Source organism: Oryzias melastigma, linkage group LG16 (genome assembly GCF_002922805.2).
Source record: "Oryzias melastigma strain HK-1 linkage group LG16, ASM292280v2, whole genome shotgun sequence".
Taxonomy (NCBI): domain Eukaryota; kingdom Metazoa; phylum Chordata; class Actinopteri; order Beloniformes; family Adrianichthyidae; genus Oryzias; species Oryzias melastigma.
This window is the reverse complement of record NC_050527.1, coordinates 9,708,868-9,723,241: the sequence shown is the minus strand read 5'-3', so window position 1 is coordinate 9,723,241 and position 14,374 is coordinate 9,708,868. Positions and strand designations below refer to the sequence as shown.

The window sequence follows — 14,374 nt, the reverse complement described above, 5'->3', positions numbered from 1 at the left end:
ATCTTTTATTAATTCAAAATGACATAAATGGTTGTAACTAAATATTTTTGGTCAGGGGTTGTACTTCATTTTAAATGTTAAAAAATTGAATGATTCATTCCTTTTTAAGTCGAATCTCTCTTTGGAAGAGCTTGTTTAGTCTCAAACAATGCTTTTCTCACATAATGTTATATGATCTATATTTATTATAACACCTTAAACTTTAAGTTTGTAAAAATATTTTATATTCCTCTGCAATATTAAAAAAGTAACGTAAATTACTATTGCAGAGGACATTGTTTTAGCAAAATATTCATATTTAGCTTTAAAGTTGGTGTTTAAATACTTCCTGATTATAAAGTTTTGGTCTTTTTATTATGGTTTACCAATTATTATTATTAATAATGTCCATACTCACATATCCAAAGTTCTGCGCCCCTCTTGGAACTCCAGCTATCAGCTCTGTAAAATATAAAAACAGCTCAAATTTGTGTGGGAATTTTTTTTCATTCAAGTTCCATTCCATACCCATCCCACCTCCAAGTGTTTTTGATTGAGTAGTTGAGACTGTGATTACACAGTGATGGATGATAGCAGTTGTGAAGACGATCAGAGAGACCCACCCAGAGAGAGGAGATAAAGTCCCTCCTTCCTGCCATGTGGCTCAACCACCAGCCTAATTCTCAGCCTCATCTCCGCTCAGAAGTCCCAGTTCTCCAGTCTGAGGAGGTTTTAAGGAACACGACCACAACAAACTTTGCTCTACGACCCAACACATCCACTAGCAGGACATGTGTTGTGCCTGAGGGGGATTTTCAGGGTTGGTATGAGGGGACATTTAAATGTGGAGTTGAGGATCCCACCAAACTTTGAGCAGTAAAGTGACATGAAGGAGAAGACTGTCATGTTGGTGACAGACTGTGCGGTGAGGCTGTTTGAAGAGGGGGCAAATAACTGCAGGAAACAATAATGTGGCTGTTCTTTTCTACATTTTTTTCCTTTATAAAAAGGGGATGCTTTTGTGAGAAAATAGCTTTTGTATTTTAATTATACACCAGAAGAAAAATTGCACTTTTAGCAACTTCAGCATTTTTTTCATGGCTTCAATGCAGTTCAAACAGAAAACAGCTCTTCCACAAATACATTTTTTTTTTATAAAGTCATGTTTACGAGTGGCTGCATCTCTTTACACCCAATATTTCAAGCTGAGGAGAGAATCTGGAGGGTCTCTTGACCTGTGAAGGTTTGCAGGGTCTGCCAGCGTTCAACTATAATCAGTCAAAACGAAGGACAGGAAACCCGTCTATTGGGGGGGTTCCTGAAGTCTTGTCCCGGTGGGGTCGTGACCCAGACATACAGAGACAGTTCTCATTACTGCATCTAACAGAAGACAGCAGCGGCCGCTCACTATCAGCCACTGCACCCTTACAACACTGGGGAGGAGGCGAACATGCAGTGTTTGTGCCAGTTCGGCTGCTGACGCCATAAGTCAGTCATCCACAGCTGTGTGTGGTTTGTTGCAATCTTCTCACCTTGTTCAGAGTCTCCTGTAAACTCTCCCGCTGCAACAGAGTAACCTAAATCGACAACAAAAATGAAGATTAAACCGAGAGCGAAGCGCACGTCGATGCACTGATTTTAGGAGTTTGTTACCAAGGTAACTGTCGTCGTTGGCGTCATCAGAAGCGGCGGTTTGTTTCTCGCCTGGAACTTGTCTCAGCACCGCCTTCAAGGAGTAGCCGTTGAGTATCTCTGCTATTCCGGCCGTCATCACTTGACCTGCACTCACACAAACACACAAAGTTATGTGGTGCTGAGAAACACATTGGACACAGTGGAAGAGACGCATTTTTCTGTGGATTTCTGCAGGCTGATGCATAGCGCCACGGCTGAATCCAAGAGCTCCCAGTGGAATTTTATAACACGTAATTTGCAGAAAAACAGCTGTACCCAATGCCCCAATGTTCCCTTAAAGTCCCTCACAGGAGGAACCGTGAATTATGGGTGTGTGCGCCCAAACAACACTCTCTCGCAGCTGATGAACGGGAGGTCAAACAAACACAGCATTTTATCTATGGCTGCCTTAAACCGTCCATAAATTCTTCTTTATGTGTGAGTGGAAGCAACAGGGAGGAAGATGTGCCCTTTGACCTCCCCTCCGTCTCCTCTCCCCCAGCTCGGAGTTAGTCTCTAAAAACTAACACATCACTGCGTTGACTCATTATAAAGCTGCTATCTGATAAACGATGCTCACTGCCAACGCAAACACACGAGACACTGCTGCTAATTTGAAAACTACTTTGTACCCACAAGCTTTATTTATTTATTTTTATGATGAATCAGGCCGAAGGTAATTGTAGTATGTTAGACGCCATAAAACTCAGGCTGAGTGCTTTTATAAACATTTGAGGGAAGTGTTTTAACTGAAGGCAGCCGGCATTGCCAGGACACAGACAATCCATTAAGTCTTCTGAACATAGCATTCATTATTAAACAACATGTTACAACAGCATCAGCTCTGAGCGCTAAATCACAAAGGAGTTTTTTATACTTCACAAAATATTCCTTTGTAATTTATTTTGTATGTGTAGAAGGCTTAGTCAAACCTAACAGTTTACTTATAAAAAAACAGTAAATAAGTTAATAAGGACAAGTTATCTAGTTAAAGCCATTTAAAATACTTTAGTTTACAGAGAGACACATAAAGTGCCACTAATTAGCTTGGAGGAATAAATGCTAAATTAGCTTTCCAAACTGCTGCCACATCTAAAGTCCCACTCTGATCTTTTTTAAAATCTAATTTAAAACCCTTCCTAGTATTATTTTAATTGTTTTTAGACAAAATCAAAAAACCTGTGTCGTTTTCTAGAAATTACTTTCTGCAGAGTGATAGTAGTTCATTAGATATTTGTGGGAGGGAGCAACCCCACCCCCCTTTCCCCTCCCCTTTGCTGAAAAAAAAGTTCAGACCAGGGAGCTTGTGGTCCGTCCCATTGTATTTTCTATTTCACAAATAAGCTCCTTTTAAGCTAAAGTTTGCCCCAATTCGAATTCCTCCCTTCTCCCTCCCCCTCCATTTGAAGGGGTAGTTTAAGTGCAAGTGTGCCCAGGATTTTATTTTTAATTTCCCCCTCCAAGTGGAGGGATACAAAGTCCTCCGTCGCAAGGGTAAATCGCGTTGCACTGAGAAGCGCTTTTCTTCACGTGAATGTGATCAGAACCACAGAAGTTTACAAATAAACATAACTAATGACTTTTTATGTTGTAGCATGACCTTTTTTAAAGTTTTAAAACCGCTGTTATTATGTATAATCAAGAGCTGGAAGCTCCGCGCTAATGCTAGCGGACCAGCGATTATTAATGACATCACCAAACAAAAGTGATGTCTGAGATATGCGACACTATTTTTTCATAACTCTCCATTTGGAGGGCTAAATGAAGGGGAAGGGAAGAATTTGGATTGGACCTTCAAGTCCCATTGGTTGTCACACACCTAGATGTGTGAAATTTTGACTCATCCCCTTGGGAACCATTTGGTTTACCCCCACCTTAATCCGACCTCTTAATGTGTCAAGCAAGGAGGCACAGCGTCCCACTTTTAGAGTTGGTATGACTTGAATGGGATTTAAACTCATGACATTCCGATCTCAGGGCGGACACTCTACCATAAGGCCGTTGAGACCTTTTTCCAATCGCATTTTTTCTAACTTCTAATTCATAAAGATTTGAATAAAAAACACTCAGAAATGCAAATTTGACCTTAATTTTGTTTCAATATATCCTCCATTGTGAGGAAAAATGCCACAAGAACATGTTAAAAAAACATCAAAAGCATGATTTTCATCAAAGGGTAACCAAACAGGGAAGCTGACTCCACCCACAGCCGAAATTTGAAAATCTAGTCAGAGGACTGTTATCATTACTGGAGATGCAGATCGTGACGCCAACCTTCTGAAATGTACATGGTTTGACCAATCACAAAATTCAACTGTAATACTTCGTTACAACCTTTAGGGGGCAGCACATAGACGGTTTTTGACTACATTTTTAAGACTTAAACAAAAAAAAATAGATTTAGGGTTTAAGTTTTTATTTAGAAAAAAAAAGGCAGATTTGTGCTTCTCTGCTCCTCACCAACAGCTCTATCCATTCATAAAGCCCAGATAAACACCCAAACACCTGAGGATGGAGGAGTACTGCCGCACTTCAGCAGCTTCTCCATGTCACACTCCAGCTACACTAATCCCTCCTGCTGACACGAGCCGTGTATTTCCAGCAGACACGCTGACCTCAGAGCCGCCTTTATCAAGCGGGAGATTCATCTTCCGCTCTCATTTTGACTCTTCGAAGCACTCCCGTCCTTCCCTCCTTCTCTGAACCAGCGTGTTTCTGTCATCACTTTAGCGGTTCCTTATCAGTCCACCGCTCACTTTCTCCATCCCCCCACCGCCCACCCTCATGCCTGTTCCTCTGCTGTCAAAGTGAGCTTTTTTTCACATTTTAAAGCCTGGATCACCAGAAGTTAAAATAACTTCTTATAATAAGTTAACCCTTTAACACAAACACAAAACTTTAACATATTGTAACTTTTTAACCATTAACACGATCAATGTAATTCCAGTAGATTTTAAAGGAGAAACGCGGCTCACGCCGCGTTTCTCCTTTAAAATCTACTGGAATTACATGAATAGTGTTGAAAAGTTACAGTAAATTAAAAAGCATGAACACTCGAGCTCTGGTGTTTAAGGGTTAAAATAAAATAATATGAATGAATTAAGGGTCAAATGACCCTTTTTCCTAAAGATCTAGCTAGAATCTCTGAGTGGTACCACTGGACAGAGGGGCAGTTCCTCCACACTTCATTACCCCCTCATCAGCTCATTACAGTGGCCAAACACCCACTTCCTGTAACTCTACAGCCTCAAACAGAGGAGTAGGGGGCTGAAAAGTGAGAATACAAGTGGGCAGAGAAAGAAAGAAAGAAAAAAAAATGACTTGATTTAGCAGTTGAGTTGGTGTGACTGTTGAACTCATTTCATTAATTTTGAAATCTTTGCCACAAAACCTCCAGTACCTTGCCAGTAAAAGCTTCCCGGTCCTCCAACAACCAGCCTTCCTTCCTGGAAAGAGAGCAGTTAGTTAGGGCTAATCACATGACATCAATTTGTCATTTTTATCGCCCATGTGTGTCTGCACATATGATTTCTGTTGTCATGCTTGCAAAAAAAATGACATTTTTCTGTGCAGAAAAGTAGAGTGCGGCTATTTGACATGGTTCAGGCTACATATGTGGATATACGGTGTTGAGAGGCTTTCAGTTAAGTCCATGATGGTGGTCTCAAGTATGAAGATTGTTGCACTGAAATTCACCTTGGTGAAATCCACGCTGAAACCAGCCTGGCAGAACCCCTGTCCCTCTGGGTCTGGATCATCTGCAACGCGACACAAACACACACGCAAAGTTAAACAGCACTCAAACGTTTGACTTTATTTGGGAACTCTCTGAAACTCAATACAGCCTTTGTTTGTCTGCCGGAGAGACTTTTAGCATCTGCTCTTTTTCGGTTTCGCATTAAAATCAAAACCAAGTGTGCGCCATTATGTGAATGAAATCAGACCTTTTCATCTGAAGTTCCTCAATGAGTCATGAGACTTGTGACTTTTTGTGAGATGGAAATGACAAAATATATTTTTTTAGTTCCATGCAAGACAATAATACTGTCTATCAACCCTTCTATCGCTAAATAAATGAGGACACACTTTCAGAATGTTGACCTCACACAGTAGCTAAAGCCTCACTCTGCTGGCTCCAAGTGTTGTAAAGATTGATTTAAAGTTATTGATCTTTTGCTTGGAGAGTATAAATCATCCTATTTAATATCTCAGTCCATTATTGGGTGCTAGACGATAATGTTGGAATATTTCTTTAACAGTTTTTAGAACACTATAGTATAGTGAGGTTAAAGTTTCAAATGTGTAAACAGGAAATTATGTGTTGAATATTTTAATTGTGTCCCAAAAATGTTTTTTTTTTGTATTTAATTTGATTTCTAAAAATGTTTTTCTTCATTTTTGTTTGTCATAGAAAGGTTTTGATGGCATTTATGAATTTATTTCCACCAGAGCTTTCAAGTAGATGCTAAGTTAAGGTTCTATTTTAATTTATGTAGCAATAAAACTGTAGATACTCAGATTTTTCTGTTGTTTGTGAAGCTCTTTGTCAAGTTTTTGCTTCAAAGGCTTTTTATTTAAACATGTAAATAAATCAGAGTAGAATTAATAGTCTGTGTTTTACTAACTGCAAGGTGTCAAAGCTAAGAAAGGAAAAAATAAAAATATAGATACTGTATAACAACTGAAATTAAGTTTTAACTTTGTAAGCATTTTTTTAAAGCAGCGGAATCTCTGCAAGAATTTAAACATCAATTGCCAACTTTTTCACTGATTCCTCACTGATTCCTTTTCGAACTATCAGTGTCATATAAAACCAAAGTTTTACATACTTTACGATTTCATTATGTCCATAGAAGTTCACAAACACTCTTAACAACCAGGTCAAAAACTGCAGAAAACGTGAATTCCCTGAGCTGCTTTTGTGTTTCGGTGATCTCATCTGACTGTACACACAAACACAAGGTGTCACGTGCACATAAATTGTTCCTCATTTTAGTGGCACCCTGAGGTGAAGTTTAATGATGCGTAAATTACACGAGCGCACTTGCAGCATAAACAATAACTCCGTTACAGCTCGAGTGCGTCTGACTGCCAAGTGAAGATGAAGCCAAGAAGCTGTTGGTGGCAGAAAAAAATCCCGCTTAAACACACCGTAAAGAAACACTTGCTCTCTCCTGAGAAGTAATCAGAATAATTTCATAATAATTTCCTTGTTTGAAACAGTTCAATTTAAAATGTGATCACTCTGCTTTTGATTACTCAAAGCTGACAAGCAGAACTCAGACAAAACTGAATCCATGGATTCTCACTGAGGATTTTTTATTTATTTTAAGAGAGAATGTATGTTCAAGATAACAATGACAACTTAAAAGGTAAACTATCTCAGGCTGAGAACATGCAGCAACAAAGAAGAAGGAAAAAAAGCTGGATTTGGGAAAGGAGGAGGCTTGAGCGGATGTGTGGGGGGCATCCTATAAATCCCATTTACAGAGGCGATGACAGGAAGAAGAGGGCTGAAGTGAGAGACTGATAAACTCTCGGTCAGATTATATTCAGGTTACTCTGGTGAGTTGTACAGGATAAGAAAAGCTGATCTGTAGAGAGGGTAAAATTCCGATTGAATTATCAAGAGATTAGTTATTTAAGTGTTGTCCATTCTGTTTAGAAGTTGAATTTACTGACAGAAATTCTGTAGAAATCTTCTTTAAATTTGTGTTTTTAATTTATAGCTAGTCAAATAAAAGTCTCTAAAAATTTGTATTTTTTGTAAATTACACCAAAATGGTTAAAGTTTTGAACAAATGCACTTTAAAATGTTTAAAAATGATTTAGTGTTGTGTGATATGTGCCTCACATTTCAGAGAATAGCAATCAAAAACTCAGTTTATTATAAATGTTTTGAGTTTTTATTTATATAAATAGATTCTATAATATTTTCTTTTTCATATTTGAGAGTAAAAGATAAAAGTATAGCCAAATCCTAATGATAAAAAAACATAATTTTCGACTATATTGCATCTTTAATTTAAGTAAAGCTGCTGCAGCAGGAGGACCTTTTTAGACAGAGTGAGTTTTATTTTGAAAGGAACTAGTGTGCGCTCCTGTCAAAAGTAAAATAAGTTAAAACTGTTATATATAGAACCATACAGACACTCTTGTAATTCAATTATTGTAATATTTAAAAGTTACATTTATAAATGAATGCCTAATTGCCAAAAAGCATAAAAATTGACAATTTTTTAAACAATAAAGTGCGACTTTGTGGCTCTCATTGGTTCTGGTTGGTAAGAAACTAGACCAAGTGGCTCTTTTAGTGTTAAAGTTACAGACCCTTGGTCTAGTTTATATATATATATAAATTAATTTAAAGGAACAAAATTCAAACCTACCCACAAATTCTCTGTGGGTGAAAGACTGACCACTAAGGTCGTCCAAAGGTGCTTCACACGGAATTTAATCAAACCATCAAACCATTAAATGACAAATATTTACAATTTGATAATAATTAAGATTATTACAATCCAATTTATCTCAGATCATTCCAATATGGCTAAATTATATCAACTGTAATTTATTACAGACGACCAATAGGCTAATCTTAAACACAAAATCTTTAACATGCTCGTACAAGCCGCTTTTCTCCTTCAAAATCTACTGGAATTACGTTGATCGTGTAAACGGTTGAAAAGTTGCAGTAAATCAAAGAACATAAAACACTCGAGCTCCGGTCTTAAAAGGTTAAAAGATTTAGCCACAAACGATTATTTAATAGTCGACTAATCATCGATTATTTTTTCTGATTAGTCGACTAATCGGGTCATGCGCAAACTGGATGCAAAGCACACAGCTTAACCATCATTAGCTTTAAACTAACTAAAAACTAGGTATATAGCATTACCTGTGATAATGCTAGTGCTGTAAGCTGAATTTGGGCACTGAAGATGCTAGTGATAATAGGTGAAAATGGTGAAATTGATAGCTAAAAACACTGAAGTTGATGCTGAAATCGCTGAAGCTAATAGCTGAAAACAATGAAGCTGAAAGCCAGCAAAAATACTAGTTAAAAAACTGAAAAAATCCTAAATTAGCCAAAACAGCTAGCATGTAGCTGAAATATTAGCTAAACTACAAAACAGCCTGTAAACCTTCATAAATGACAAAATAGTCCAGAAAACTAGCATAATGCCAATACAAACTTCAATTTTACTACACTCCGACTCCATATAATATAAAGTGACAAATAATCGAGTATTAAATTAGTTGTTGACTATATTAATAGTTGATTAATCGTTGGTTAGTTGACTAATCATGCATCCATACTCTCATATAATCACAATCCTGCATATAGAGTTGCATTCAGTTAACTGGAAACTGGACAGCAAAGACATTTGCAGGTGAGGCTGCAGAGTGACTCACTTGTCCTGCAGGGTGAGTACTCTGCGTAGGCGCTGAAGTTCTGCACAGCCACGTAGCAGGTCCCCACAGGGTCCTTTTCCCCGTCTCTCTTCACCGTTCGCCAGTGGTACAGAGGAGCACATGCCTGAAGAACAGGTACGTCTGTGTTTTTAATTCTCAAGATTAATAAAGAATTCATTGAGAAAAAATAAGATTTGTTGTCAATTTTGTGTACTCACCACCACTTTTCCTTTGTGCGTCCTGACAGACGCCCCAAACCATTGGTGTGACTTAAACTCCAGAGGCTCTCTGGTCCCGTTCACCCTAATCATTCTGTTATCTGATAGCAACAAAAAGGAAAGCAGGAGTCACGGTGAAGCATAAATTTGGACAGATGTTTTCCACAGTGTTGGCAATTAAAGTTGAACCTGACAATGTGGTGTGGAGCATTTGTCCTTAATGAGCAAGAGCAACCAGCAACGTCTTAAACAGGCCAGTAAACACACTCAAAACACCACAGAACTTGACAATCGACAGGATATGAAGGCCTTTTTTAAAAATCTCTCATAAAAATGTAACAACAGTTGAAGGACTGACGCAGAAACACATGTTTATGTGAACAAATTGCTTCCTTTTCTATCGGAATTACAGTAAAACTGTCAGATTGGAAGTTTACATTTGTTTGTTGTAGATATTTTTCCATCATACTTTCAGGACCAGATGGGTTGTGTTAGTGATCCAGACCTGTCTTCATTAAACAACTTGTTTTAGCACACAAAAAGATAGATTTAGACACAGTAGATTGGTGTTAATTTCTGCTTATATATTTATTTTCCCAAATTGTTTTAACTTTATTAGTATACAAGTGTTTATGAGAGATATTTATGCATCTCTTTTGATTTAAGATTAGAAATTAGCGGCCTCATGATGAACGGGCGAACAACCTAGGTTGAGCCCTACATTCACACAACACTGGCTGGGATAGGCTCCAGCATCTTCCCAAGGGATTAAGAAGGTTTAAATGGAGGGATTAGACACCGGAGCGTTTATTGGTCAAAAGACAGACAAATGCGAACTGAATCTTTTTGATGTCATCCATAGAATTCTGAAAGAGCAAAATGAAGCCTGACTTGAGATGGTTTGCTACACCCACTTGAGCAGTGCTGCAAAAATAGATGACATAGTGAAAACGTTATTGCGTCCACCCACCTGCCAACCAAAACACACCCTAAATTATGCATACATTTGAGCTCTGATAATTTTTAAACAAACGTTTTTAAGGTGCAGTAGTTAAAAAGGAAAAATACAGTAAAAAAAGTTTTGTAATCAGGCAGTTCATACATTTATTTTTGGTTACATGGAAGTTAATGAAAGAAGCCTCCAGTGGTCATTTGAGGTACTGCAACATTTGGTTTGTTATAGTAGCTGTGGCACAGAGGGAGAGCAGTAGATTTCTAATTGAAAAATCGCTCAATTTTTTTTAGATGCATTTAGGGTAAACATACAGATGGGGAGGAAACCTTGTGAGCAAAGTGTTTAAAAAAAAGAAAATAATTAAACAACCAGGGGAAGCAACAAACAAAACAGATATAAAAAAGTGACAAAAAAAAGAAAAATTGCAGGTTTGGTTTCTGCCTTGCCTGCTCATGTGTTGAAGTGTCCTTGGGCAAGACACTGAATCCCGAGTGTGTGTGAACCTGTTTGTGCCTGTCACATAGCACTTGGGGCTTAATCGATGTGGAAAAATGCTATAAAAGTGTACAGCATTTACCCTTTTACCATTTCTGCTTTAGGTTTACAAAAAAATAAAACAAAAGGTTTTTATGTTCTGCCCAAGAATGCATTGTAATGTGGAAGAATTGGGAATCTGACCACTGACATTCTTTTCTTAGTAAACCCCCACCCCCTCCATATAGTTTTTCTCAAATGCGTCCAGTTCTGTCAAAAAGATGAAACACGTGAATATAAGAAAAGTCTGATGCTGACAGCAGCTAAGATTCACGTGCCAGACTTCTCCACTCAAACCACAGAGATGCAATCTATCAAAAATGTGATAACATATCACCACCACCACTACCCCCCTCCCATACCATCACTGCATGGTCTGACACATCTGCATTATGTCACTGAAGAATTTACATGCACAGGTACTACACATGTGCACAGCATCCCCACGTGAAGCTGATCTATGACATAAACCGGTCAAGTCCAAACAGATGTTCACCTCTCATGCTGCAATTTTTCACAGGGTCAGTAGAAATTGACTGCAAATCTGCATTCATGGTGGTGGACCTTCTTCTGTTAGAGTGGGTGATATTTCATGGGGAGGTTGTTGATGACTACCCGTGCAAGGCTTATCCTTCAAACCTGAAATTACTCCCTGAAAAGCTTGGTGAGAAGTCATTGTAATTAAGTTTATGAGGAAAGGAGGAGTGGTTCAAACGGAGCAGTGGTCGAGAGCTCGCAAACCCAGTCATGTGCACCTACAGCATTTGTTCCAATTTCCTCCTTCCTTTCAAAAAGTCATTTCCATTAACATAAACGGTGGAAGAACAAGTCTTTTTTTTCTTTGATCCTCTTCCAAAAAAACTGTGTTCAGAATTCTTTTCAAATAAGCAACAAGAAGCAGAGGGTCTTGTAAAGGATACAGGGCAAAAAGCACACGATTTTGTCATGTTCCCCTTTTCCCCCATTAGGAGCCAAATTCTCATGTGTATTCAGTTAAGATATTCTCCATTTTTCTTAAAATGATGGCTCACAAAATAAAGCGTGTTTTCCAAAAATGAGATTTACAAAGTGGTGGCTGATGGTAAAACCCAAAACAATACACATGATGGATCTGCAGACCTGCACTTTTTGTTAAACTGATGGGATCCACATGTCTATCTCCTTTTCTCATGCAACCTCGCGGGTGCCAGCTCATATAGAAACACATATGAGACACATGGGTGTCTGGATTCCAGTCCTTGAAAGTTGAAGGGCATCCGGGGCCACCTGTGGCCACTAAAGTAACCTCTTTACTGACAAAAATGTCATTTGTAACATTGAAAAACAGCAAATGAGAACACCACAGAAAGAATTATTTTCTTGTTTTATGTTTCAATAACAGTATGTGGGGGCCCCCCAGGAAAATTAATTAAGATCCATGAGAAAAAGGGAAACGTCCAACTGATAACTTACTGGAATTGTCAAAAGGAATCTGCCTGCAGGTTCCAGACACTCCAGGCCAAGCGCAGTAGTAGACAGCTCCCGCCTCAACGATGCCAGGCTGGGAGGTGTTCGCTTTAGGAGCCCCCACCAGCACGCTGATCCTGGTGGGCACAAGAGGAAACCACAGCACATGCAAGACATGCAGGACAAGCACAGCCTGAACCACAAACACATGACAAAGTCTTTTCTACTTAAAGTTACTACAAATATTCAGCACCCCACTTTCTGACTTTTGGGGGACAAAACCCCCAAACAGGAGCATGTAAAGAGGCAGTTATGGGTCAGAGCTTCAACTCACGTGTTTCTATCGCTGGTGGCTTGATAAAAGTCCACAGAATAACCGAAATAACTCCCAACGGGTCCTTTGTAAACAGTAGGATGCTCTGCGTAAAGGTTAAAACTCCCAACTCCGCGCGGCGCCGGCCAGAGCACAGACAGGACCCCCAGCGTAAACATCCCAGCAGAGGACCAGCAATCCCAGACGCGCTCCATCCCGACTCACAACCAGCCGCGCACACTGTCCCACCGCTGGAGTGAACACGGTCTGCCCCGGTGCAGGTGATGAGAAGTTTTGCGCAAAGTTCCTCCCCAATCCCCCGCCTTTTGGATGTCTGCGCGCGCTCCCCCGATGCTTTTTACGCCACCAGGTTTGAGGTTTGCGCTCCAAGATTACACAGTCGCGCCCCCGCCCCCATAAAAAAAAAAAAAAAAGTTACCCCCTACACACACATCACCAAGCACAAACCACATCTGAGCGCGCAAAAAGGAGGCTGGCGCGTCACGACTCCTTTTATGGCGCAGCTTGTTCCAGATCTCTTGATGGCATTAACGTGACATTTTGGTAAAAGATAAATGCAGAACATTAAAACAAACTCAATTACTTCCCTTTTTACAAGCCGAGTAAACCGTTAGATTGGGCTTTTTCCTCCTTCCGCTGAGAACAATCTCTTGTAATTATGGCGCTAATTATTATGTCGACTCGGGGCAGAAATCTGTAAAGTTGCACACGTTTGTGGCATTTCAGTTCCCGAACTTCACTCAACACTAAGTCATTTCCCCTGAAACCACAGAGGTAACAAGCTCACTTTTGCCGAAAATAATCTCCTGCTTTGAAGGAGTCTCAGAGGTGACATGCAGCACCAGCCTGTTTCTGTATATTTAGCTTTGCGCTCTTTGGACCATTTGTCTTGCAATATCTTGCTCTATGTGGAATTGGGAACAAGTGCTGCTACATAGTGGGCTGTGTGATCTCAGGGGTTTATTTTAATTAAACTTGGCTTTATGGGAACGGGGTTTAAAGTAAATTACACACAATGGAGGCTGCAGTGAGCCGCTTTAAAGTCTGATTGGGCTGTTTTCTGTCAGGACAGAAGATGGAAAACAGGTGGGAAGGTGAGGAAGAGAGGAAACCCAACCTTGACCTGTCAGGAGTGGAAACCTCACACCACCTGCTTGTCCATCCTGCCCCTTTCTTTTTTTATTTTTTCATTTGACTGGGTTTCCTTTCTTGCAGTGAGAACGTGGTACAAAAAGAAGATGAAGGTTCTTTGGAACAGAGAAAAGGTAATAAACAGGATGAAGCATCAGATCCAGATGTGCTGAATCTACAATTAAAAAAGGAAAATGATGGAAGGTTGATATTCTGACACAAGCCTATCAGGTAATTATTACTTAAAATTCCCATTCTGAACATCTTTTGATTCATTTTAAAAGTGTATTTTTTAAATTATGAATGTAAAAAGTTAAAGTCCCATTAATTGTCATGCACCTATGTGTGAATTTTTTTCTCTGCTTTTGACCCATCCTCTGGGGGAGTGGTGAGCTGCTGACACAGCTCCACTTGGGAACCATTTGGTGGTTTAACCTTCCATCCCAACCCCTTAATGCTGAGTGGCACTGGGTTCCATGCTTAGTGTCTGGTATGACTCCGCTGGGATTTGAACTCACGATTTTCCAGTGGGGGTGGACACTCTACCACAAGGCCACTGAGCAAATAGAATGGTAAATGGCATACGCCTGTATAGCACTTTTCTACCTTCCTGAAAGTGCTTTACAAACACAGCCCCTTTCACATGTTGGTGGCCCCGATGCCAACCACTGGTACCAACCTTCCACC

The 14,374-nt window shown here is 39.5% G+C and overlaps 1 protein-coding gene across 1 annotated transcript in view; it reads right to left on the bottom strand.

Moving 5' to 3' along the window:
* Positions 1-13,463, bottom strand: part of itga8 (integrin, alpha 8) — a 46,911-nt gene extending 33,448 nt beyond the window's left edge. The window contains exons 1-9 of the mRNA XM_024267215.2: positions 12,557-13,463; positions 12,229-12,359; positions 9,288-9,388; positions 9,070-9,193; positions 5,350-5,411; positions 5,054-5,099; positions 1,633-1,758; positions 1,512-1,556; positions 398-441 (exon numbers count right to left, since the gene is read on the bottom strand). Of these exons, the coding sequence (XP_024122983.1) occupies positions 398-441; positions 1,512-1,556; positions 1,633-1,758; positions 5,054-5,099; positions 5,350-5,411; positions 9,070-9,193; positions 9,288-9,388; positions 12,229-12,359; positions 12,557-12,750 (873 nt within the window). The 5' untranslated portion in view covers positions 12,751-13,463. The remainder of the gene's footprint in view (positions 1-397; positions 442-1,511; positions 1,557-1,632; positions 1,759-5,053; positions 5,100-5,349; positions 5,412-9,069; positions 9,194-9,287; positions 9,389-12,228; positions 12,360-12,556) is intronic.
* Positions 13,464-14,374: the final 911 nt, after the last annotated feature.